General features: G+C 43.8%; 1 protein-coding gene across 7 annotated transcripts; it reads left to right on the top strand.

Annotated features, from left to right (window-relative positions):
• LOC124047383 (zinc finger protein Helios-like) lies at nucleotides 1-27,234 on the top strand. Of its 7 annotated transcripts, none has more exons than XM_046367802.1 (9): nucleotides 1-206; nucleotides 5,352-5,398; nucleotides 6,046-6,100; nucleotides 9,436-9,543; nucleotides 13,123-13,311; nucleotides 14,896-15,063; nucleotides 23,766-23,903; nucleotides 24,345-24,476; nucleotides 25,762-27,234. In XM_046367802.1, the coding sequence occupies exons 4-9, from the start codon at nucleotides 9,477-9,479 to the stop codon at nucleotides 26,622-26,624; spliced, it is 1,557 nt and encodes a 518-aa protein (XP_046223758.1). In that variant the 5' UTR covers nucleotides 1-206; nucleotides 5,352-5,398; nucleotides 6,046-6,100; nucleotides 9,436-9,476; the 3' UTR covers nucleotides 26,625-27,234. The 7 variants fall into 7 exon arrangements, with proteins under 7 accessions (XP_046223758.1, XP_046223754.1, XP_046223755.1 ...); XM_046367798.1 differs by lacking the exon at nucleotides 6,046-6,100 and adding an exon at nucleotides 1,304-1,362; XM_046367801.1 differs by lacking the exon at nucleotides 1-206 and adding an exon at nucleotides 246-1,362.
• Nucleotides 27,235-27,501: the final 267 nt, after the last annotated feature.

Below are 27,501 nucleotides of genomic sequence, written 5' to 3'. Positions count from 1 at the left end.
ACCAGGTTCCCAGAACAGACACTCGGCGGCTCGTCTGCTCTGCTTTCGAAGATGGAGGAAGTATCGGGGGATTAACTGTTGTTGCCTGCGGAACTTCTGTATTACATTACATTGTATTCCAAGCGAGACATTCCAATGGGTGAACATGTGTAGTTCTTACCTCACAGCATAGGTGATGGGATTATTTAATCTCCTGCGATTATAAGGTAACGAAATAAAGAAAATAGATAGCGATGATTATATATTTATTTAGCCTACAAGGATGACAGTTTGTCTGCTATGATGATGATCTAAAATATGTCCGTGGATAAACGCTCAACATCCGACCATTGATCCAGATTCCAGACAATGCAGATCGTGCTGCAATCTACACAGACACGGAATTCAGCGAGACAGGTGCATTTCACTAATAGACACCAGACGGCTCTGGACTGCACAATGATCGGATACCTGTTGATGCAGCAGTGGGGGCTTCTGCAAGGTCTTTCTATGACATGATTCGAAATGTTTTCAACCCAAATTGCAGTGTCAAGGGAGATAATCTCGTATTTTATTCAATTAGGCTATGGAGACAGAATGGGCACAATAGTTGAGGAGACGTTATGTCTGTTGAAATATCTTTCTACCTCCACCTGCATGTGAATGACAGGTTACTACGAGACAGCATGGACTATCAGCCTGTCATATCTCTCTTGGACTGCCCACTGACACACACTCTTAGACCTCATCCAATACATTTTGAATAACGATGCTTATCCTATTCCTTAGAATCCCTGGGCCAAAAATAGGCTGCTCCCTACTCCTCTTATTTGGCTAATTCCATAGGAACCGGTGGATCCAGTTATATTCTACGCTTTCGTTCTTTCTTTCTTTGTTCCTTTGTTTCTTTCATTTAGTCTAAAAGCAAGTTATATCTTCCCCAACCTGCTTTAATAAATACAAAATCCAGTAATACACAGTCTATAACTGTTGAAGTGCCCATATTTTGGCTAATCAAGGTGTACTTCATGGAATATTATAGGATACATACTGTACATAAAGGGAAGGTGCGTGCGGGCTGAGGTGAAAAAGTTGACGGGCTAGTTCAGCACAGAGGAAGTAACTACCAAATCTACTTATTGAGAAGTGTGCTGCCATGTTCCTAAACTTTATTCAGTTTGTATGCAGGACAGGACCGTGGTATATTCAACTGAAGTTTTTATTTTAGGTGTCCTACTTTTTAAAAAGAGGAGAGTAGACCCTACATTATTAATTGTCTATCAAATACATATTAGACAACTGGGGGTTTTAATTTGTATTTTAGAACGAGGTGCGACTTCCACTGACGAAGATCACTGACTTGCACAGGGGAGACACTGAAAGGTAATATTCAGTTGAACATTTTGTCAATTTATCAAGTCTGGTTATCAGAACCATACAAATTATTATGCATTTATTAGGCTACCATTCCTACACGAATACTTTGCATACTAACTTTGTAACACATTTATAATAACTTAACAGCATTGTTTTTACCTAGTCGCAACAGATGAACTTTTAACTTCAAAGGTCCTCATTCTGCTTACTCTTTCTGAGCGATTGATCGATAAATTGACAGGGCTACCCATTCGATTGCTCAAATCATACAATAACAGGTGGCGGCTGATTCTGTCGACATATGGCTTGATTTCGATCGTGTAATTAAAATAATCAACCCATATGTTGTTTTAAAATAAATGGAGATCTTGGGCTGTCAGATTAGCCAACACACGTGCCATGACTGAGCGTCTAGGGACAGGTGTCCACAGCGGAGCCGCGGATTGTTGGTGCAAATTCTGAAGGGCTTTCCGTTTATTGCTGACGAATAATTTATAATCTCAATTATCAAAAGTATTTTATAAAATATATTGACTGAATGTAATAACTTGTATACTTAGGCTGCTAAGCGCTCTAAAGTTTAGAGTATTAACAACTATTTAGAATGTATTTATTTATTTGAATAGCCTAGTCAACCACATATGACTTTTAATTCAGCATATAGTTTTTACAATTTTTCCATAGAACATACTCTTAAAAAACAGACATATTATCTCTCCTTGTCTTAGGTAAAACAAATATTTGCATTGTAATTGGTTTCCCAATTATTGAAGTGTTAATTATGAGGGAAATGTATCCAAAGTGCATGCCATTTTTTATTGACTTGTTATAAATATGTCTTGTGTGATTATTATTGTATGTAGAGGAAAGTGGCCATCATACACAAGACATTTGCCAAAATGTTGACATCTGTATGCTCGTTCACAGTAGAACATGTTTTGCTTGGTCTGTCCTCAAGATTGGGCCTTGATGCGGTTTTATATTTACACCTGAAATATGACTTTATTGTCCTCTTGTGAGTCATATAGTGCCCTACAAAGTATTCACACCCCTTGACTTATTCAGCATTCTGTTGTGTTACAGCCATAATTCAAAATGGATTACCTAGACTCTTTTGTTCTCACCCATCTACAAACAATACTCCACAATAACAATCTGAAAACATGTTTTTAGACATTTTTGTACATTTCTTGAAAATTAAATACAAAAATATTTCATTTATATAATTATTCACATCCCTCAGTCAATACATGTTAGAATCACCTTTGGAAGCGATTACAGCTGTGAGTATTTCAGGGTAAGTCTCTAAGAGCTATGCACACCTGGATTGTACAGTATTTGCTCATTGCTAGAAAGCCATTTTCAAGTATTGCCATACATTTTCAATCAGATTTAACTCAAAACTAGCTAGGCCACTCAGAAACATTCAACATTGTCTTGGTAAGCAACTCCAGTGTATATTTGGCCTTGTGTTTTAGGTTACTGTCCTGCTGAAAGGTGAATTTGTCTTCCAGTGTCTATTGGAAAGCAGACTGAAACAGGTTTTCCTCTAGGATTGGCTGTGCTTAACTCTATTCCATTTATTTTTTAACCACCCCAAAACAACTCCCTATAACATGATATAGCCACCACCATGCTTGAAAATATGAAGAGTGGTAATCAGTGATGTGTTGAGTTGGATTTGACCCAAACATAAGACTTTGTATTCAGGACATGAAGTTAATCTTTTTGCCACATTTTTTTTCTCCAGTTTAACTTTCGTGCCTTATTGAAAATATGTTTTGGAATATGTTTCATCCTGTACAGGCTTCCTTCTTTTCACTCTGTCATTTAGCTTAGTATTGTGGAGTAACTACAATGTTGTTGATCCATCCTCAGTTTTCTTCTATCACAGCCATTAAACTTTGTAACCGTTTTAAAGTCACCATTGGCCTCATTGTGAAATCCCTGAGAAGTTTCCATCCTCTCTGGCAACTGAGTTCGGAAAGACGCCAGTATCTTTGTAGTGACTGGGTCTATTGATACACCATCCAAAGTGGAATTAATAACTTCACCATGCTCAAAGGGATATTCAATGTCTGGTTTTTATGTCCTTCTTCGCAAGGCATTGAAAACCTCCCTGTTTTTTGTGGTTGAATCTGTGTTTGAAATTCACTGCTCGACTGTGGGACCTTACAGATAATTGTATGTGTTATATGATGTAGTCATTAAAAAAGTATTTTAAGCACTATTATTGCTCACAGAGTGAGTCCATGCAACGTATTATGTGACTTGTTAAGCACGGTTTTACTCCTGAACTTATTTAAGATTGCCATCACAGTTGGATTGAATACATATTGACTCAAGACATTTCAGCTTTTAAATTTTCATACAGTTGTAAAAATGTCGAAGAACATTATTTTACTTTCAAATATGGGGTATTGTATGTAGGCCAGTGACAAAAATGTTGAATTAAATACATTTTAACTTCAGGATGTAACACAACAAATTGTTGGAAAAGTCAAGGGGTGTGAATACTTTCTTAAGGTACAACTCTTATTTAATCTCAGGTGACCTGACCAGACATAACAAAAACATCTATGAAAGCAGAGAGAGTAAACCTGGAACTGATAGGTTTATGATAGGTTTATTACCCTGACTGTCCAATTTCGCAGTGACATGCGCGCACACGCACAATGAACATACACTTACACTTACAAAACATTAGGAATACCTTCCTAATAATGAATTGCCCTTAGAACAGTCTCAATTCATTGGGTCTACAAGGTGACGAAAGCGTTCCACAGGGATGCTGGCCCATGTTGACTCCAATGCTTCCCACAGTTGTGTCAAGTTGGCTGGACGTCCTTTCGGTGGTGGACCATTCTTGATACACACGGAAACTGTTGAGTGTGAAAAAACCAGCAGCGTTGCAGTTCTTGACACACTTAAACTGGTGCAACTGGCACCTACAACCATACCCCGTTCAAAGGCACTTAAATATTGTGTCTTTCACCCCCTGAATGGCAAACATACACAATCCATGTCTCAATTGTATCAAAGCTTAAAAATCCCCCCCCTTCATCTACACTGATTGCAATGGATTTAACAAGTGACATCAATAAAGGATCATAGCTTTCACCTGGATTCACCTGGTCAGTCCATGTCATGGAAACAGCAGGTGTTCCTAATGTTTTGTACACTGAGTGTACTTATCTTGTGTATTAAACATCAATAGTATACAATATCACCTGAACCTCCAACAGATAATACATGTATACAAAATGTCACCCTGATCGCAGACATGAAATTGGCCAGTGGTGGTATGCACCGTATTACTATTCTCCCAGACATATTTCATTTGAGTTTCAGGCCTTTTGTTCAGAGGGTCTGAAACTACTAGAACTGGGAACATTTGTCTTCTGACTCTATGTACATTTATAACCCATACTATAATTTTAGCTTGATATATTTGTTACTTCTCTAATCGCGCAACTTTCTATGAACCACTGTGTTCTATTCAGAGGCTAAAACTTTACAATCCACCAGCACTTCAGCAGCATTTTGGGAAGTTGAACCATAGAGTTTTATGTTGCAGGGATGCTAGATTAAAGTATTTCGGAACCTCAAAAGCCAAAACTAAAACATGTGCATCTTTGTCTTCATATTGAACTGTGTATCATGTTTGTACATTGTCAAATGTTATCAGTAATAGATTTTATTGATTTATTTTCACTCAACTTTCATTGTAATATATTTGTTAAACATTAATCATGCCTGGTTCAAAATCAATGTGTCCTCGAATTTGGCATTTGTAAATATTTATAATCATTCATAATGGCTCATTCATTAAATCTATTACAAACCGTTACCTAAAGTAATGTACAAATAAATGACTCCAACCAAACAGTATCCACTGTTTTCTTCCATGAGGATTTAGAAGAGGTTAGAAGGAGAGTAAGCACTGTGGTACAGCTGGAGTGCTCTAACTTACTGTTTCTTTTTCATACCTACAGCTCTCCCCCAACTATGGAAACAGAGGCAACTGATGCATACTCTGCAAGTAGGTCAACTCTTCAATCACGCTCTAACCAAAATAATATTGGTATATAACTCTTAAAAGTCTTTAAAAGGTTTGTGACATCGTGTTTTAAGTTGTGGATGCTGGATTTGTCTCTTATTCACCATTTTATGTAGTTTTTTTGTATGTTGTTTTATGGTCTTTCTAATCAATTTTCCACACTTTTGAGGCCGTTTTTTCATCATTTTGGTTATAATCCAACTGGAACTAGTATTTAGTCCAGTCCCGTCTTTCATTTCTGGTTGTTTCTTGAGAGTTATTGATTCCTAAAGTGGATTTATGCTAAAGCAATCAGACATTTGAGAATGTCATGATGTTGTGATGTTTTGCACAGCTGAGTTATGGTCAAAGGTATGGGGCAAGGATGAGGCCACCCTATTTAACAAATACAGTTGACTCTCATACAGATATGGAAGTGTACGCAAGGATAGGTGAACGTGTTCCACACAGCTGAGATGAGGAAGTCATTCTGAGTTACTAATCCGATAAGAGGAGAGAGACACGAGCTGCATGTGTTCTGATCCTGTAAAAGGGCCAACTACTTCTTGGCTCCCCTAGAGATGTCTTATCAGTAGGGTGGTGCTGTACCAGGCACAGTGATACTTCCCTCCTCTTTCTCCCCTCCACAGATTCCCTCTGATAGAACACACTGATCATCTGGAGTTTGACAACTCCTTGTTGCAGGTGTTGAAAATAGTTTTGGGATAACTGGAGCAAAATATGGTATAGTGAGGTTATAGTGTGATTGAAAAAGTAGGATGTAGTAGGATATAGCCATTATAGTGCCATCTGTTCCAATCCATGTTTGAAGCATACTGCCATATCTCCTCTAAGTTGTTAAAGGCAAGCTGATGAATGAGATCTCTGTCTCTTACAGTGTGGAGGAATGGTCTGGAGGTTGATGGTTTGACTGGAAAAACCAGATCCTTGCTCCTGCCTGTGCTGCCTGTGTGGAAATATGGAAATAGTCCTGCACAGTTCCAAACCCCTTGTTCAAAGTTCATGTCATTCCAGTATCTGTGGCTTATTGAAGTGCTCCCCACTTGTAAAGTACGGTATACATTTAACCAGCCAACCAGATGTTGATGACCATTTGATGAAATACGTTCTCAACTCACTTCATAAAAGGGCCTACAGAAGCCAACATGTTTATCAGGTCTTGTTCTCTCTTTGCCATTTTCATAAATTGTATTTTCCTTTTGGCTACGCCACATGGAACCATCTATATCTGATGCGTTACACACATCATCTTTCTCTGGTTACCTTCCCTGTCTATACAAGTCATCTGGGTCTTGGCTCTGATGCACAGGAATGTTGTGGCGGTTCATACAGTATTGAGTCAACTAATGTATGGTGCCAGTCAAAGCCCTGATTTTGTGTGTGTTTTGTATGTGTTGTCTGCCCCAGTTACTCCTCAATCTGGCCCACGGGTTCACTTTGGGAGCAATGAGCTGCAATTTTAAGGATTGCATGAGGAATAGCAGATGATGAACACGTTTGAGCTAAATGCCATTAAGGTTTTCAATAATAATTACAAGGACATGAATCATAGGACCATCAGCATTCCGATGCTACTAGTTCATATAATCTTTGAGCCACTGTACTGTGCCTTTACCTAACCTGATCGACCACACAGAGTCGTCAAGGCATCAACACTTAGCACAGTAATGGGAAAGCCTGTCGTATCCAGTCATAGAGCGACTCCTGTCTCTACGACAGACAGCACTGCCAAGGGATAGCCGCCCGTCGGTCACCTGAGATTTCCTTCAACTTCAGCGTGGCTTGCAACCTGAGACCAGACCCAGGGATTCTGTCATCGTGGTCATGGACCGCGACTCCCAGAGTGCCTCACTCAGCAGCAGCCAATCACAACAATAGAACACTAGTCTACCACATATAATACTAGCATTTTGTTTTAGTCTCCATGGGGGAAGCATGAAGATTGAATATTAACTGTTGGACTGAAGTGGCCATTGTCTCTATGACGTCTCTATGACATCTTCTACTTTCCTGTATAATGTGCTAGCTGGTAAAGTGTTGTCTTTGCTCTGGTGTGGCTCATGTGGGATTTGACACCTGGGTCAGTGGAGGTGCTGTGGTGTTGCTTCTGTTTTGGCTGAGGCTCCCCTGGGGTCAGGCTGTAGAAGGGATTGGACAGCTCTACCTTTGAGTGGACAGGACAGCTATCTTATAGCCTTGCCTGTGTGTCAGGGTGGGTGCTAAGAGGATGCAATCTGATCTGATCTGTATGGATAGAACATGAGGCTGACAGATGCAGTAGCCACTAGCAATACATGTTCCATCCTGCACTCCTGTGGTGGCCTGGTTAGCTCCTAAGCCTAAGTGATGGGCCTGGTTGGGATTTGGATGGTGGACCACCCAGGGAAAATATCTTTGCTACTGGAAGTGTTGTTGGGGAACTAGCAACGGATTGCAAAGATCGGTGTGGCACTGTGTTAGATTAGGGACTTACACAGCAAATGGGCCACTGTATTTATAGTGTTTATACTGTTTATTCAGGTGTTACATTAACTATGTTGGTGTTAAATTATTACTTAGTAGTCTAAAATAATCCCAGTGTTAATAACCAGAGTTGAGTGTGAGAGTGTGATTGTGTCAGTATGACTCTGCGGAAAGTACAACATTCTCATCAAAATCCTGCAGAGGTGGCACCACAGGTCCCAGAGCGGCCTTGTTTCATCGCTGCAACTCCCAACGGGCTCAGGAGAGGCGAATGTCGAGACATGCATCCTCCGAAACATGACCTGCCAAGCCCCACTACTTCTTGAAGGTCCCAAACTGTCATTCTGATTCCCATGTAAAATTGCGTAAAACTATAAAACAGAGTTTTAGACAGCTTTAATTTAAATGTATTTTATATCCTTATTGGGTGATCTGTTTATAAATACAGCACTTTTTGTACAAAGTCTCCCCATTTTAGGGGACCAAATGTATTGGGATAAATCTTCTTACTGTATATGTGTATTAAAGTTGTACAAAGCTACATATTTTTTTCCCAGTATTTGGATAATCCTGAATGGAACATTAAAAATGATGAGTGAAAAGGTTTATGATCTAACTTTATCAATGTCGAAGCAAAAGTAATTGTTTATACTTTGGTCATCATACTTTGATCTGGTTTCATCCAAATATCATCATATTTTAGTAAAAACATGATTATGGCTATTCATGACCTTTAACACAATGCTCACTTAACCCAGAAGTCAACCTTGCCAATATGTCGGAAGAAACATTGTTTAATTGACGAGCACTATCAGCTTGCAGGTACCCGGGCCTGCCACAAGGAGTCGCTAGATGAGCCAAGGAAAACCCACTGATCAAACCCGGATGGTGCATGGCCAGTTGTGTGCAGCTTTATGGTGCTCCTGGTCATAGATCGAACCCCAGGCTGTAGTGGCTCCTCCGCACTTTGATGCAGTGCCTTAGACCGCTGCGCCACCTGGGAGGCCCAACACAGTGTTAACAATGAAAGTGGACCCATATACACACTGGCCCAGTCTTAAGTTTAAAATTGTCAGAGTTGATTCAACATTGGAACATTTGCTGTTTAGTATCCGGAACAGGGTATCATACAAATAGCCATATTGGCACTGGCCTCCTGGCCTAGTTTGCTAAATGATTTCCTCTTAACATAAGTGAAACAAAGCTTAAGATTATCCCCAGGTAATCAGGTGTTTTGTCACTATTTTGGCAAGGTGTGATTGCTTCAACTGACACCTATGAAAAGCAATGTGTGTGTGTGAATGACAGCGTGTGTGTGTGTGTGTGTGTGTGTGTGTGTGTGTGTGTGTGTGTGTGTGTGTGTGTGTGTGTGTGTGTGTGTGTGTGTGTGTGTGTGTGTGTGTGTGTGTGTGTGTGTGTGTGTGTGTGTGTGTGTGTGTGTGTGTGTGTGTGTTATGCTGTTTGGACAGATGGAGTTGTATGCTTATGTGTGCTATGCAGTGCAATGCAATGCAGAGCGATGTTCCCAGCTCTCTTGTTGTCTGTCTGTCTCCCAGGTAACGGAGACTGCCCTCCCAGGAAGACAGAGAACTCTAGAATGTTGGTGGACCTGTCGGCAAACACACCCAATGGACAGCAGCTCCAGCATCCTAATTCACCCACTGGTGAGTGGTTGCTGAACATATACGTGCACACAAACACACGTATGTATGGATGCAGAGAGGAACATACACACGCACACACACCCACACTCAAGAGGATTTTGTGTGTTAAGAGAAACAGTTTATCTTATCAACGCATGTCTTATCTGAAGGGTCTTGCATAGTTCCCTTCCCCTAAATGAACAGAAACAGGAAGAGCTGAGGGTGCTATTCACCATGTGGTAGCTGAAGCAGAAAAGGGAAGCTGTTTCCCACAGCATCCCCCACTATTAGTACCCTGGTCCCAGAACTGTTTATGCTGGCTTGCCAACTCCTATGGTCATTAATAGTTAATAGGAGTCTGCAAGACCCCACAAACAGATTTGGGGTTCAGGCTACAGTGTTAAAGAGGGAGAGAGTCTCAGAGGGAGATAGCTCTCACAGACTACAGTGTTAAAGAGGGAGAGAGTCTCAGAGGGAGATAGCTCTCACAGACTACAGTGTTAAAGAGGGAGAGAGTCTCAGAGGGAGATAGCTCTCACAGACTACAGTGTTAAAGAGGGAGAGAGTCTCAGAGGGAGATAGCTCTCACAGACTACAGTGTTAAAGAGGGAGAGAGTCTCAGAGGGAGATAGCTCTCACAGACTACAGTGTTAAAGAGGGAGAGAGTCTCAGAGGGAGATAGCTCTCACAGACTACAGTGTTAAAGAGGGAGAGAGTCTCAGAGGGAGATAGCTCTCACAGACTACAGTGTTAAAGAGGGAGAGAGTCTCAGAGGGAGATAGCTCTCACAGACTACAGTGTTAAAGAGGGAGAGAGTCTCAGAGGGAGATAGCTCTCACAGACTACAGTGTTAAAGAGTGCGATCGTTCTCACTGACACAGCCTGTGTCATCCTGACCCGGAAGTTGCCTAACACCACTCAGCTTCGACACCGTTGTTGTAACATAACACTGACTGACGCTGAATTTCTCTTGAAATTGACCGGTTGTGTCACTGTACAAAACTACAGAACATGTTTGCTATATGTTTACAATAAAACTATTAGTTATTTAAAGCATTTTAAATGCTTTTCTCGTTGACTTCAGCTAAATGCCTCGACAGCGCCACTAGCAAAACTATGAGGGTAATGTCAATTACAGTATGAGGGGAATGTAAACTATGTGGTTGATGTAAACTATGAGGTGTTCAAGACACAGACAGCTATGGGTTGGACAGGCACCCAAGCTCAGATTTGCTTATGATGGCACTTTTCTATTAGCTTGGATACCTAGTTTCTCCTCCTTGGTAACATGACCCATGCTTTGGGAGTTTCTTTCTTTATATTTTATTCATCTGAGTTCTATGATACACTGTTGTCACAGCAACCATCTCAAGTACAGCCAGCTGCGACAGCAAAGTGCAGGGCTCGTCATTTTATATATCCCATCTCCCGTACCCCTCGTCTGGGAGGAAAATATGAAAACCAATAGAGCTCGTCTCGATCTGCTGGTTCCGTGTTGCCAGGATACAGTTCTGGATGATAACCTCAATGTCATGCTGTTAGTAAAACAGGGGCTCCTTCATGTCAGACAGGGATATAGATAGACTGCCATGTTGTTTCAGAGATTGTCATGTCATTGGTGACAATAGCAGGAGCCCTGAATTCTATGTGTCCTATGTTGTGAGAAAGATGGATGACATCAACCCTATAACAATCACCACAGTGGACATTGTTGTCATCCCTAACGCAAACACCACAGTGGACATTGTTGTCATCCCTAAAGCAAACACCACAGTGGACATTGTTGTCATCCCTAAAGCAAACACCACAGTGGACATTGTTGTCATCCCTAAAGCAATCACCCCACACACTCCCCTTGTGTTTATGGAGTCTATGACCCTAAGGGGACATGGGTATGAGATGGATATAGGTGTGAGAGGTTTGGGGCTATTGCTTTGTCTCCTTGCGTATACACCCTGTGATCATGGTCAGTCACAAATCACAAACAGCCGTGTCTAAAGGATTGCAAGGAGTCACCTTCTGCTCATGTTCAATCTTAAAGGTCCCTGTTGCCTATGTTCAATCATAAAGGTCCCTGTTGCCTATGTTCAATCTTAAAGGTCCCTGTTGCCTATGTTCAATCTTAAAGGTCCCTGTTGCCTATGTTCAATCTTAAAGGTCCCTGTTGCCTATGTTCAATCATAAAGGTCCCTGTTGCCTATGTTCAATCATAAAGGTACCTGTTGCCTATGTTCAATCTTAAAGGTCCCTGTTGCCTATGTTCAATCATAAAGGTCCCTGTTGCCTATGTTCAATCTTAAAGGTCCCTGTTGCCTATGTTCAATCTTAAAGGTCCCTGTTGCCTATGTTCAATCATAAAGGTCCCTGTTGCCTATGTTCAATCTTAAAGGTCCCTGTTGCCTATGTTCAATCATAAAGGTCCCTGTTGCCTATGTTCAATCTTAAAGGTCCCTGTTGCCTATGTTCAATCATAAAGGTCCCTGTTGCCTATGTTCAATCATAAAGGTCCCTGTTGCCTATGTTCAATCTTAAAGGTCCCTGTTGCCTATGTTCAATCTTAAAGGTCCCTGTTGCCTATGTTCAATCATAAAGATCCCTGTTGCCTATGTTCAATCTTAAAGATCCCTGTTGCCTATTTTCAATCTTAAAGGTCCCTATAACCTATGTTCAATCTTAAAGGTCCCTATATTCAAACAAATGACAAATGCATTGTATGGGAGTATACAAGCTCTGGATCTCTGAATATTATTCTGTGGCTACGTTTGTGTGTGTGTGTGTGTGTGTGTGTGTGTGTGTGTGTGTGTGTGTGTGTGTGTGTGTGTGTGTGTGTGTGTGTGTGTGTGTGTGTGTGTGTGTGTGTGTGTGTGTGTGTGTGTGTGTGTGTGTGTGTGTGTGTGTTGTCAGTCACAGACACTAGGAGTCTTGTGGCAGTAGAAAACCAGCAGAGGCCTTCCTGCCTTTAGTCAGTCAGTCAGTCAGCACCCCCCCCCCCCACATCCCATCCAGCCAGTCTCTAACCCAGCATCAGTCAAGTGGAAAACCTCAGGGGCTCAGCAGCAGCACCTGTTTAGGCTAGGACATTCCCCTCCCCCTCGTCCTTCCTCTTTCATCTTCTTCCTCCCTCCCTCTTCTCCCCAGGGACTGATTGGAACTAGACAAGCCTGTTTCTCATATCTCCCCCAATAATGTTCAGAGCATGTCACATCACTACACACAGTCCATTTCTGGGAGTAACCAAGTGTATCTTTACATAACATGTTAACTATGTGCATTCCAGGAATTATAGTTACTTACAATTAAAATAGTGTAATTGTTAGTCAGATGTGGAGAGTCTCTGTCTCAGGGGGTTTAGCATAAACTTTCCTAATACTGTGAGTATCATTATATCACTTGCTTCGCCAGGGGAAATGATATGCAGATTGTATGAAATTATTCCTATCAATGGAGTTAGTCAAAGAGAAAGAGATTTACAATATGTAAAATCCCAACCTTCAGTTCCCACACCTATTGAGAAACAAGGATCACCCACAAAAAGAATCTAATGTAATTAGCCAAAAAACATCAAACAATAACTTGATTGGTCATACTGGTCTCTTCTAGAAAACACAATCAAACAGGAAGATGAGACCGAAGATGAAGGGGACAGGAGGACCACAGCAGAGGACATGGGCCAAAGCGGGGAAGAGGGATGGGGTTTGGAGGAGCCCATGATTGACAGCCCAAACAACCTACAGGATGGGGTCCCCGGGTCAGAAGGGTCATGTGACCCAGGAACTCGGCTGCCCAATGGTAAATGTTTCTCTAAAGTTGTTTCCCCTTATGTCCCTTCTATAGTATATAGCCCAAAACGTATGTACGCTATATTGAACACCAATGACCCAATACTCTCTGATGTATCTGAGGATTGTCAATGTTTTACCATTAACATCTAGCATATTGCAAAAAACCTGTTAGTTATATATAATACAAAATGGCAGATAATGGATACTTCACGTTGTAGCTCAGTATGAGATATGTATTTTACAGACTAAAGACACGTCACTTATCCTATGTTTGAGGAAAATTATAATGCTTGAGTCAGAAATGTCTTATTTTTGTGTCATTGGGTGTGGAGGTGAAAAGCTTTGCTGTGTTCTAGAAGACAATAGTTGAGCCTTAGAATCATTCTCAGGGAAAACATCCCAGGAATCTTCCTCAACCTGTTCCCTAGCCCTTAACTGACACTAATACTGTGCCTCAGTCGTCATAGATTTAGGATCAGATTTTAAATTGTTGGGCTGCAGATCAAGAGCGGATCATCATTATGATAATGATGATGATGATGAGAGTGCTGTAGTCTAGTTGTGAACCAGGAAAACTATGTACATGGAGACATACAAACACACACTCACCGATGGTAAAACTGGGCACTAAACGTATACAGCACGTTTAGCAATGCAAGACTATAAGACACAATGTAAGACTCTCTAAACCGTCTTCCAACGCTTAACATAATACTTTTAACTTATACATATGGTGTGTGTGTGTGCATGTGTGTATGTTTGTCCCTCCTATAACCATACATTGGGTCTGGTTAGGGACGGAAACATTGTAATTATGTACCTACTGTACTGTGTGGTGATAGAAAGAGAGAAAGCTGTAGTAGAGACCCAGAGCGAATAGGAACAGAGCTAACACCTCATCTCACCACACTCTATTTCTGGAGATATAAATATCTCTGTCGTTACTTCAGTAAGATCTAGTTCAAATGTATCAATAGTACACAGTGCACAACAGAAACCACACAGCAGTTTGTTTTTCTCTGCACTGAAAATCCTCCTTGAAGTAATATTGGCAACGTTTGTTAGTCTCAGCTAGGGTTTGTTTAATTGAGGCTGAGGACGAGGTTAGCAATTGAGGAGTTTAGGGTTTGTTCACCTCCACAGTCCAGCCATGTTTAGAGCATGGCACTTGCAACGCCAGGGTTGTGGGTTTGATTCTAGTGGGGGACTGGTACGAAAAAAAAGAAAATTATGAAAATACATTTATTCTACTATAAGTTTCTCTGGATAAGAGTGTCTGCTAAATGACGTACATGTTTTACCATTGAAATGTGTTGATTGTTGTTGGGTCGCTGTGAACCTCAATTTCTGTACTTAAGTTCATTCGGTCCAAAATCCCAGTGAAAAGTGTGGCAACTCAAGACTAGGTTGCTGAGTTTCTGTGGTTATTGTGTGTTGCTGATCTGGCACTATGTTAAAGTGGGACTGTGAGTGAAGCGAGCTTGCACTTCCTGTGCCCATTTCAGCTGATAGGCCATTCCAGTGTAACACTTCCTGTGGCCCTCTCAGGTGATAGGCCGTTCCAGTGTAACACTTCCTGTGGCCCTCTCAGGTGATAGGCCGTTCCAGTGTAACCAGTGTGGTGTGTCGTTCACTCAGAAGGGCAACCTGTTGAGACACATTAAGCTGCACACGGAGGAGAAGCCCTTCAAATGCCCCTTCTGCAGCTACGCCTGCCGCCGTCGTGACGCACTCACAGGCCACCTACGCACACACTCAGGTCAGCCTCTCTGCCGCCTCTGTTCTTCCTTCTTCTTCCTCCTCATCCTCCTCTTCCTCCTCATCTCCGTGACTCCTTTATTCACCTATTCCCTCTATATTGAGTCATGCTTGCTTTAACTTTTTTTTATTCCTGTGGTTACTACTGAGGATCATATCCTGGTTTCAATAAATTCTCAACTTGTCAAATAGTTGATGCTATAGAACAGGCTATAGAACAGGTCTGTCTCGAAGTAACTAAAAGCATGATCTCGTCTGACTTGTGTCTAAGTTTGTGTGAGACAGATTAGCAACAGTTCCCACAAATATCATTGTTTCTCATTGTTGGATGGATGCATCTCTCTGAAGCTTTGTTTGCAGACAGACAAGGGCTGTGGTTAGGACATGATTTTCCTTTCATTCCTATAGCCTGCTCACGTCTAGTCTCCTCAGAAAGGAACTCTCGGTTCTCTGTAGATATATGGGGAGACTAAAGAAACGCTGTGCTGTGTTGCTCTAACTGTAACTCACTGTCCTAGCTCTGCATCAAAGACCCTTTTCTCTCTGTGGTCTCCACTGCTGTGTCTTTGAGACCCAGGACAGACAACAGTACGCTGCCATCTCTAGTGTTGTCCTCCTAGAAGTACTCATATGCAGCTACCCAGAACCAGAGGGTATTTCTCTCTGTATCTTGTCTGTCTTTGTCTCTGTCTCTTTCATTCTCTTTTGACCTTTTTCTAATTTTCACATCCTGTTTTTTAGGCTAAATTCATTCTTCACTCTCCTCCAGTCAGTGTAGGCAGCAAATGAAGGTGTAGTAAGTAGTAGTGCTGTATGAATCCTCTTTCACCCCTCAGCCTACCTACTATATGAATCCTCTTTCACCCCTCAGCCTACCTACTATATGAATCCCCTTTCTCCCCTCAGCCTACCTCCTATATGAATCCCCTTTCACCCCTCAGCCTACCTACTATATGAATCCCCTTTCACCCCTCAGCCTACCTACTATATGAATCCCCTCCGCCCCTCAGCCTACCTACTATATGAATCCCCTCTGCCCCTCAGCCTACCTACTATATGAATCCCCTCTGCCCCTCAGCCTACCTACTATATGAATCCCCTCTGCCCCTCAGGCTACCTACTATATGAATCCCCTTTCACCCCTCAGGCTACCTACTATATGAATCCCCTTTCGCCCCTCTGCCTACCTACTATATGAATCCCATTTCACCCCTCAGCCTACCTGCTATATGAATCCCCTTTCACCCCTCAGCCTACTTACTATAAGAATCCCCTCCGCCCCTCAGCCTACCTACTATATGAATCCCCTTTCTCCCCTCAGCCTACCTCCTCTATGAATCCCCTTTCACCCCTCAGCCTACCTACTATATGAATCCCCTCCGCCCCTCAGCCTACCTACTATATGAATCCCCTCCGCCTCTCAGCCTACCTACTATATGAATCCCCTTTCTCCCCTCAGCCTACCTACTATATGAATCCCCTTTCTCCCCTCAGCCTACCTACTATATGAATCCCCTTTCACCCCTCAGCCTACCTACTATATGAATCCCCTTTCACCTCTCAGCCAACCTACTATATGAATCCCCTCTGTCCCTCAGCCTACCTACTATATGAATCCCCTTTCACCCCTCAGCCTACCTACTATATGAATCCCCTTTCACCCCTCAGCCTACCTCCTATATGAATACCCTTTCACTCCTCAGCCTACCTACTAAATGAATCCCCTCCGCCCCTCAGCCTACCTACTATATGAATCCCCTTTCGCCCTTCAGCATACCTACTATATGAATCCCGTTTCACCCCTCAGCCTACCTACTATATGAATCCCCTTTCTCCCCTCAGCCTACCTCCTATATGAATCCCCTTTCACCCCTCAGCCTACCTACTATATGAATCCCCTTTCACCCCTCAGCCTACCTACTATATGAATCCCCTCCGCCCCTCAGCCTACCTACTATATGAATCCCCTCTGCCCCTCAGCCTACCTACTATATGAATCCCCTCTGCCCCTCAGCCTACCTACTATATGAATCCCCTCTGCCCCTCAGCCTACCTACTATATGAATCCCCTTTCACCCCTCAGGCTACCTACTATATGAATCCCCTTTCGCCCCTCTGCCTACCTACTATATGAATCCCCTTTCGCCCCTCTGCCTACCTACTATATGAATCCCCTTTCGCCCCTCAGCATACCTACTATATGAATCCCCTTTCACCCCTCAGCCTACCTACTATATGAATCCCCTTTCACCCCTCAACCTACCTACTATATGAATCCCCTTTCGCCCCTCAGCCTACCTACTATATGAATCCCCTTTCACCCCTCAGCCTACCGACTATATTAATCCACTCCGCCCCTCAGCCTACCTACTATATGAATCCCCTTTCGCCCCTCAGCCTACCTACTATATGAATCCCCTTTCACCCCTCAGCCTACCTACTATATGAATCCCCTTTCGCCCCTCAGCCTACCTACTATATGAATCCCCTCCCCTCAGCCTACCTCCCCCCCTCAGCCTACCTACTATATGAATCCCCTCCGCCCCTCAGCCTACCTACTATATGAATCCCCTTTCTCCCCTCAGCCTACCTACTATATGAATCCCCTCCGCCCCTCAGCCTACCTACTATATGAATCCCCTCTGCCCCTCAGCCTACCTACTATATGAATCCCCTCTGCCCCTCAGCCTACCTACTATATGAATCCCCTTTCTCCCCTCAGCCTACCTACTATATGAATCCCCTTTCACCCCTCAGCCTACCTACTATATGAATCCCCTTTCACCTCTCAGCCAACCTACTATATGAATCCCCTCTGTCCCTCAGCCTACCTACTATATGAATCCCCTTTCACCCCTCAGCCTACCTACTATATGAATCCCCTTTCACCCCTCAGCCTACCTCCTATATGAATACCCTTTCACTCCTCAGCCTACCTACTAAATGAATCCCCTCCGCCCCTCAGCCTACCTACTATATGAATCCCCTTTCGCCCTTCAGCATACCTACTATATGAATCCCGTTTCACCCCTCAACCTACCTACTATATGAATCCCCTCTGCCCCTCAGCCTACCTACTATATGAATCCCCTCTGCCCCTCAGGCTACCTACTATATGAATCCCCTTTCACCCCTCAGGCTACCTACTATATGAATCCCCTTTCGCCCCTCTGCCTACCTACTATATGAATCCCCCTTTACTATATGAATCCCCTCCGCCCTCTGCCTACCTACTATATGAATCCCCTTTCGCCCCCTCAGCATACCTACTATATGAATCCCCTTTCACCCCTCAGCCTACCTACTATATGAATCCCCTTTCACCCCTCAACCTACCTACTATATGAATCCCCTTTCGCCCCTCAGCCTACCTACTATATGAATCCCCTTTCACCCCTCAGCCTACCGACTATATTAATCCACTCCGCCCCTCAGCCTACCTACTATATGAATCCCCTTTCGCCCCTCAGCCTACCTACTATATGAATCCCCTTTCACCCCTCAGCCTACCTACTATATGAATCCCCTTTCGCCCCTCAGCCTACCTACTATATGAATCCCCTTTCTCCCCTCAGCCTACCTACTATATGAATCCCCTCCGCCCCTCAGCCTACCTACTATATGAATCCCCTTTCTCCCCTCAGCCTACCTCCTATATGAATCCCCTTTCACCCCTCAGCCTACCTACTATATGAATCCCCTCCGCCCCTCAGCCTACCTACTATATGAATCCCCTCCGCCCCTCAGCCTACCTACTATATGAATCCCCTTTCTCCCCTCAGCCTACCTCCTATATGAATCCCCTTTCTCCCCTCAGGCTACCTACTATATGAATCCCCCCAGCCCCTCAGCCTACCTACTATATGAATCCCCTTTCGCCCCTCAGCCTACCTCCTATATGAATCACCTTTCACCCCTCAGCCTACCTCCTATATGAATCCCCTTTCTCCCCTCAGCCTACCTCCTATATGAATCCCCTCCGCCCCTCAGCCTATCTACTATATGAATCCCCTTTCACCCCTCAGCCTACCTACTATATGAATCCCCTCCGCCCCTCAGCCTACCTACTATATGAATCCCCTTTCTCCCCTCAGGCTACCTACTATATGAATCCCCTTTCACCCCTCAGCCTACCTACTATATGAATCCCCTTTCGCACCTCAGCCTACCTACTATATGAATCCCCTTTCACCCCTCAGCCTACCTACTATATGAATCCCCTTTCGCACCTCAGCCTACCTACTATATGAATCCCCTTTCACCCCTCAGCCTACCTACTATATGAATCCCCTCCACCCCTCAGCCTACCTACTATATGAATCACCTTTCTCCCCTCAGGCTACCTACTATATGAATCCCCTTTCTCCCCTCAGGCTACCTACTATATGAATCTCCTTTCTCCCCTCAGGCTACCTACTATATGAATCCCCTTTCTCCCCTCAGCCTACCTACTATATGAATCCCCCCAGCCCCTCAGCCTACCTACTATATGAATCCCCTTTCGCCCCTCAGCCTACCTACTATATGAATCCCCTTTCGCCCTTCAGCCTACCTACTATATGAATCCCCTTTCACCCCTCAGGCTACCTACTATATGAATCCCCTTTCTCCCCTCAGCCTACCTACTATATGAATCCCCTCCGCCCCTCAGCCTACCTACTATATGAATCCCCTTTCTCCCCTCAGCCTACCTACTATATGAATCCCCTTTCTCCCCTCAGGCTACCTACTATATGAATCCCCTTTCTCCCCTCAGGCTACCTACTATATGAATCCCCTTTCTCCCCTCAGGCTACCTACTATATGAATCCCCCCAGCCCCTTAGCCTACCTACTATATGAATCCCCTTTCGCCCCTCTGCCTACCTACTATATGAATCCCCTTTTGCCCTTCAGCCTACCTACTATATGAATCCCCTTTCGCCCCTCAGCATACCTACTATATGAATCCCCTTTCACCCCTCAGCCTACCTACTATATGAATCCCCTTTCACCCCTCAGCCTACCTACTATATGAATCCCCTTTCGCCCCTCAGCCTACCTACTATATGAATCACCTTTCTCCCCTCAGGCTACCTACTATATGAATCCCCTTTCGCCCTTCAGCCTACCTACTATATGAATCCCCTTTCACCCCTCAGGCTACCTACTATATGAATCCCCTTTCTCCCCTCAGCCTACCTACTATATGAATCCCCTCCGCCCCTCAGCCTACCTACTATATGAATCCCCTTTCTCCCCTCAGCCTACCTCCTATATGAATCCCCTTTCACCCCTCAGCCTACCTACTATATGAATCCCCTTTCACCCCTCAGCCTACCTACTATATGAATCCCCTTTCGCCCCTCAGCCTACCTACTATATGAATCCCCTTTCACCCCTCAGCCTACCTACTATATGAATCCCCTTTCTCCCCTCAGGCTACCTCCTATATGAATCCCCTTTCTCCCCTCAGGCTACCTACTATATGAATCCCCTTTCTCCCCTCAGGCTACCTACTATATGAATCCCCTTTCTCCCCTCAGCCTACCTACTATATGAATCCCCTCCGCCCCTCAGCCTACCTACTATATGAATCCCCTTTCTCCCCTCAGCCTACCTCCTATATGAATCCCCTTTCACCCCTCAGCCTACCTACTATATGAATCCCCTTTCACCCCTCAGCCTACCTACTATATGAATCCCCTTTCACCCCTCAGCCTACCTACTATATGAATCCCCTTTCGCCCCTCTGCCTACCTACTATATGAATCCCCTTTTGCCCTTCAGCCTACCTACTATATGAATCCCCTTTCGCCCCTCAGCATACCTACTATATGAATCCCCTTTCACCCCTCAGCCTACCTACTATATGAATCCCCTTTCACCCCTCAGCCTACCTACTATATGAATCCCCCTACCTCAGCCCTTTTGCCCTTCACCTACTACTATATGAATCCCCTTTACCTACACCCCTCAGCCTACCTACTATATGAATCCCCTCCGCCCCTCAGCCTACCTACTATATGAATCCCCTTTCGCCCCTCAGCCTACCTGCTATATGAATCCCCTCTGCCCCTCAGCCTACCTACCATATGAATCCCCCTTGCCCCTCAGCCTCCCTACTATATGAATCCCCCCCATCCTTCATCCGACCTACTGTTTGAATCCCCTCCGCCCCTCAACCTACCTACTACACAACCTGAGCATTGAATGGAATTGTAGGCACTCTTCTGTGGCATACGGAGTAGGTTCGCATGCCGTTCTCTTACGTACAAGGCTGTAGTTGAAAGGGCTCTTCTCCCTTCTCCTCTCTCTTTCTCTGCCCCTCCCTGCCCCCTGGGAGACCCATGACACAGTGCCAGGAAACAGGTGAAGAGATTGAGAGGGGAAAGAGACAGAGACAGAGAAACAGAGAGAGACAGTGACAATGTATTGTACAATCAAAATCAAATCAAATTAAATTGTATTAGTCACATACACATGGTTAGCAGATGTTAATGTGAGTGTAGGGAAATGCTTGTGCTTTTAGTACAGACAATGCATTAATATCTTACAAATAATGTAACAAATTCACAACAACTACCTTATACACACAAATCTAAAGGGATGAATAAGAATATGTACATATAAATAAATGGATGAGCGATGGCCGTGCGGCGCAGGCAAGATGCAGTAGATGGTATAGAATAGAGTATATACATATGAGATAAGTAATGTAGGGTATGTAGACATTATTAAAGTGTCGTTTTTTAACGTGACTAGTGATACCTTTATTAAGTCCATTTATTAAAGTGGCCAGAGATTTAAGTCTGTATGTTGGCAGCAGCCTCTCTATGTTAGTCTCTCGGTCCCAGCTTAGATGCACCTGTACTGATCTCGCCTTCTGGATGATAGCAGGGTGAACAGGCAGTGGCTCGGGTGGTTGTTGTCCTTGATGATCTTTTTGGCCTTACTGTGACATTGGGTGCTGTCGGTGTCACAGATTGGCACTGCATGGATTGTGTTGTACAGTATCTGAACCCATCACAAACACATTGTTGAATGGCAATATGAAATCATTCCTAGAATTGCTGTGCAAATGTGTAGTGTGCATGTGATTGGTTGTTCTTGGAGGTGTTTTGATGCTACATGGATAGCAATGAGTTCACTCATTTTTGACATTACATGAGAAAATAAAAGGTTTCTGAGACAAGAAACAATAGGTTCCTGTTTGTCACCCAAATAGATGCGACTGAGTCTAAAGGCTGAGAGCGTTGAGGCTATTTGCATGTTCAAGAATAGCTGCTGAAAGCGGGATTTTGGTGATACATCCAACATCTGCAAAAGGCCACGTGGGGGAGGTTGTGTAAATGAGGTGTGTGTGTGTTGCCTATTCCAACGTGAAAGTGTAACTGCCCATTGCGGCTGGCAGCTGGCGACAGTTCGCAGGTGCTTTGGCCTCGATCATTGGAGCAGACAGACAGTTCAGGGTGTTTTTCCATTACCGCGACATTATATTACTTAAGTTGGTAGAACATTGGATTCTTATAATGCCAGGGTAGTGGGTTTGATTCCCAAGAACGCCCATACGTTAAATGTATGCGCGCGTGACTGTAAGTCGCTTTAGATAAAAGTATCTTAGTTATCAGACTGAAACATTTTATTCCCACAGTAACAGGTCAGGTAGTTTCTAGTGACGTAGTCACCTCTGCCATACATTTCATCACGTGAACTGCTCCTATTTTGGGCCAGAGTCTGGGTCACTGGTGGGTGTTGCCTGGAACGCCTACTCATTGTGAATTTATTCATTCATTCATTCATTCATTCATTCATTCATTCATTAATGAGTAATTCATTCATGAGTGAATGAATGAAGTAGAAGGAAGGAAGGGAGGAAGGATTGAAGGAAGGAAGGAAGGATCAACGGATGGATCTTCTCTGTGGGAAAGCTAGGTGAGGTTTTGGCCTATCTCACCAGCATAAACCCCATCTGAATGGAACTGGTAGCATGAATCACTTCCCACCTCCAGCTGCTGAGGAGAAACACATGCGTTGTTTAGGTCTAATGTTGGAGTTATTTTCCTCCCACTAAGGGATGCAGAACGTATTGACTGTCTCTGTACTGGGCCTACAGGCCCTTTGAATTATGCAACATAGTAGTAAACTCGTATTTGGCGCCTGGAAGAGTTGTAACAGTTGTTCCCTGGTGTATGAAAGGGACAAGTCTGTATTCGAGAGTCTGGTTTGTGTGAGGGATCCTACTAGCTGTGGAGCATAATTACTCCATAGCGCATCATAGCCCTCCTCTATTTTCTGTCTTCTCCATGGGCTCTGTTTGTTTACTACAACCTCCTACAGCAGTGTTTCTCAACTCCAGACCTCCAGTACCCCCAACAGCACACATTTTTGTTTTAGCCCCGGACCAACTCACCTGATTTAACTCATTGAGGGCTTGATGATTAGTTGACAAGTTGAATCAGGTGTGCTTGTCTCGGGCTACAACCAAAAGATGTACTATTGGGCATACTCGAGGACTGGAGTTGGGAACACTGTCCTAGAAAGTACACATAGACTCTGTTCTCCACAGGTTCTATGCGTTTACTATAACCTCCTAGAGAGTTCACATACTGTAGATTTGCGTCGCCACAAAAATGTTTTGGACCATGCCCACTCTCTGTCTCTGTCCATCCATCTGTCTATTAAAATAATATTTCGTTATTTTGATATAATTTATCTCGTTTAGTGGGCAAACCACACAAGTGCAACTACTGTGGGCGGAGCTACAAACAGAGGATTTCATTGGAGGAGCATAAAGAGCGTTGCCATAACTACCTTCAGAGTGTTGCCATGGATCCCACCTCCATCACCGGACCTTATCCAGGTGAGTGTCAATGTCCTGCTCTGGTACAGAGACCTGCTATATGGTACAGCACTGTTGATGGTATAGATGTGGAAACGTCTGCTTTGTTTGTCACTTTTCTGCACCTTGCACTTTCTCTTTTTATAATTGATCATTCAAGCATGAAGTTCAATTGAAGACCAATTGTATTTCCCTGCCTCCTTATTGTAGAGTAAGTGTGAGTACCCTGTAAACTCTACTTAGTTACTTGACATTCATACACCAGCCACCTACTACCTACAAGCCTTGGTGCAGACTTTCACTCTGCTTTTCCACACACACACACACACACACGCACGCGCACACGCACACGCACACACACACACACACACACACACACACACACACACACACACACACACACACACACACACACACACACACACACACACACACACACACACACACTCCTCTGACCCCTAGGTGAGGTCCCTAAAGAGCAGAGGCCCCTGGCCGAGGCTGTTGCCAGGGCAACCTTCGACCGCCCACCAGTCATCGAGAGACTGCAGACTAACATGGGGAAGAGGAAGAGCACCACCCCACAAAAGTTTGTGGGTAAGAATTATCACATCACTTCCTGTGATGGGGAGCACAATGATATGTTGACCCCAAGGATCACTAACTCACAATTACTCATATAAGCTTATATAACTATTGTATTTAAAAGACAATACATAATTTCATTTTTCTTTTCAATAACTATTTGAAATATTTCAGTGTTTGATAATTATTAATTTGTTATTAAAGGTAGACTCAGCAAAATTACGTTACCACGAGCAGCACCGGAGATATTGAGATGAGTGAGATGCAACACTTCGCTCTCACACAGTCACACACAGTGTCTGTGCATGCACATGGGTGCTTCATGCTGTTCACAGCGTGGTGGCCAGGGCACCAAAACAGTTGAGAAGTTCAGCCTCTCACGTCAACACTCTTAGTTGTTACAGAAATTGACCCCCCATATTGTTTACGTTTTGCATCTACCTCATATCACTAAGTCATTTGTGGGGTATTTTGTTCATTCCATTTTTTGATTGAATTTTACCTGTTAGGTTAATTCAGTTTCCAGTTTTGATTTTCTATGTTCAGTTTGACCGAACTGTTACAGGATGAGTTTATGCATGCAAAAAAGGGAATTGCGTGCCTGGGCAGAGGTTTAGCAACAAAAATATTACCTTGATTTAACGGTAAAAATGAACAAACTAATCACAGATTTCAGCCTTTTGTTCAATTGTTTTAGATTTCAGATCCATTGGTCTTATTCACTGTATTTCTACATTCAATTACAATAAATACTTATCATCAAAAACCTTAATTTTCTTTGTATTACGAAACAGTTGTAAACATTTAGTGGACATATTAGCGTTGAACACAATTATTTTGTTTGTGAGGTATAATTCACTGCACTATTAGATAGAGCGAGACACAGAGAGCGGATGAGAGAGACGAGGGCATGTTTTTCACTCTGTGGTTTGTTACACCTGTATCTCTGCCATAGCTCTTATCGAGAGAGGGGCAAAACAGCTCACCGCATCCCTGTTCTGGAAGGGTTAAACAGTGCATTCAGATAGATGGGGATTTCCACTATTAAACACAAAACCTCTGAGATAATGCAATACGAAAAACAAGAACATAATGCTTAGGTTCTCAAAAGGGAAAAGGTTCAACTTTGACAGGCACTCATTTTCATATACTACAGTATATATTTACACTTGTATGTATAGTATACTAGTTGTCACTAAACATGGTTTCAAGAGGTGTCATTCAACCTTCAACCAGACACTTTCTCCATACATATGTGAGTTTCATTGTGGTAATATGTATTCTGTGCTCTGTGCAGGTGAGAAGATGATGTGTTACAGTTACCCAGAGCTGAGCTATGACATGAGTCTGAAGTATGAGAAGGAGGCAGAGCTGATGCAGGCTCACATGATGGACCAGGCTATCAACAACGCCATCTCTTACCTGGGCTCTGACTCCCTGAGATCCCTGGTCCACCACCCCCATCCGCACGGTCCACACGGTCCACACCCATCACTCTCAATGGCTGAGGTGGTAAACATGGGCAACCCCCTCTTCCACCACGTCTACCCCATGGAACCAGGGCCAGGGCACCGTATGAACCGACCAAGCAGCCGGGACGCCCCACCTCATCCTTCACCTCTGCACCCTCCTCTTCCTGACTTTACTCCCTCCTCCAACGGGCCCATCGCCCTCACCAGACCCAAGCAGCACCAGCTCCAGGGTACCAGAGAGGAAAGAGAGTGTCCTAGCAACAGTGGGCTGGACTCGGCCGAATCTGCACGGAGCAGCCCACAGGAGAGGCTGGGTTACCACAGGAACCACCGAAACAACCCCCACCCCCGACCCAGGTCCAGACCCAGCCCAGCCAATGGCGGGAGAGAGGAGGAACAAGGTGGGGCTGAGGTGGGTGGGTTGGGGTTGACAGCGGAGGTGGCCCGGGGAGAGGCGGCAGAGACGAGTCGGGACGGGGTGCGTGTGTTTGGGCGAGAAGGCCGGGAGGTGAGGGTGTTCCAGTGTGAGCACTGCTGTGTTCTCTTCCTGGACCACGTTATGTACACCATCCACATGGGCTGTCATGGTTACAGGGACCCGCTGGAGTGCAACATATGTGGCCACCACAGTAAGGACCGCTACGAGTTCTCATCTCACATCGTCCGCGGGGAACACACCTTCCAGTAGAGGGCTGGACAAGACAGGAGCCGTCCCTCCCCATCCCCACCCCAGGACTGTGATGTTGAACTAACTGTATGTGATCAATGCAGCGAACCAAGGCAGAGAAAACTAACTAACATTTGCTGCAGCATAATGATACTGACTATATAATTCCAAACAAATATATGAAGGTCTGGGACAAATACACATTTTCATTTTTTAAGGTGTTTTGAAGATTTTAAAGTTGAGATATGCATCTGAAGTGAGAGATTTCTTCGTGTGGGAAAAAGAGGACAAAGAACAAGTACACCTATTCAGTTTTGTTGTGGTCTGTCTCTGAGATTGTCAAAGAGCAACTAATACTGTGAGTAGTTATATTATAGTTTTATAAGTCGTTTCACTGTCCTTGTCTTGCATACTGTATTGTTGCACTTGTTTGCTGCAACACAGACTGCCATGGAAGAGCTCTACTTGTCAAGGGGGCTTTCCCTGACTCCACCAACCAAACCATTTCATGCAATACACATCTTCTCTGTCTTATGTCAAAAGCCTTGCTAACTGCAAACTGTTCAGACGTGTTGTCACACCAGCCACATTAGAGAGGGAGAGAGAGAAGAGAGAGAGAAAGAACAAGAAAGAGAGGAAGAAAGAAGATAAAAGAGAAAGAGAGAGAGACTTACTCAGACATTGATTTACTTTTCCAGACATTGTATACAAATTTGTTATTCAAGTTTTGTTAATTACACTAGCTAACTATCTGCTTTCCTTAGAACAGTTCCTTTAACCTTATCAGTTCCACAACACTTCACAGAGGAAAGGTTGCACTGCACTGCAACCTGCCTCCCTAAACCTGTTCTTGCACTAGCAGCCTGATGCCTTGAGGGATGTGGAGGAATGGATGAGG

The sequence above is a fragment of the Oncorhynchus gorbuscha genome, linkage group LG01 (genome assembly GCF_021184085.1).
Source record: "Oncorhynchus gorbuscha isolate QuinsamMale2020 ecotype Even-year linkage group LG01, OgorEven_v1.0, whole genome shotgun sequence".
NCBI classification, from domain to species: domain Eukaryota; kingdom Metazoa; phylum Chordata; class Actinopteri; order Salmoniformes; family Salmonidae; genus Oncorhynchus; species Oncorhynchus gorbuscha.
Note: the sequence above shows the minus strand (reverse complement) of the source record. Positions and strands in the feature narration are given on the sequence as shown.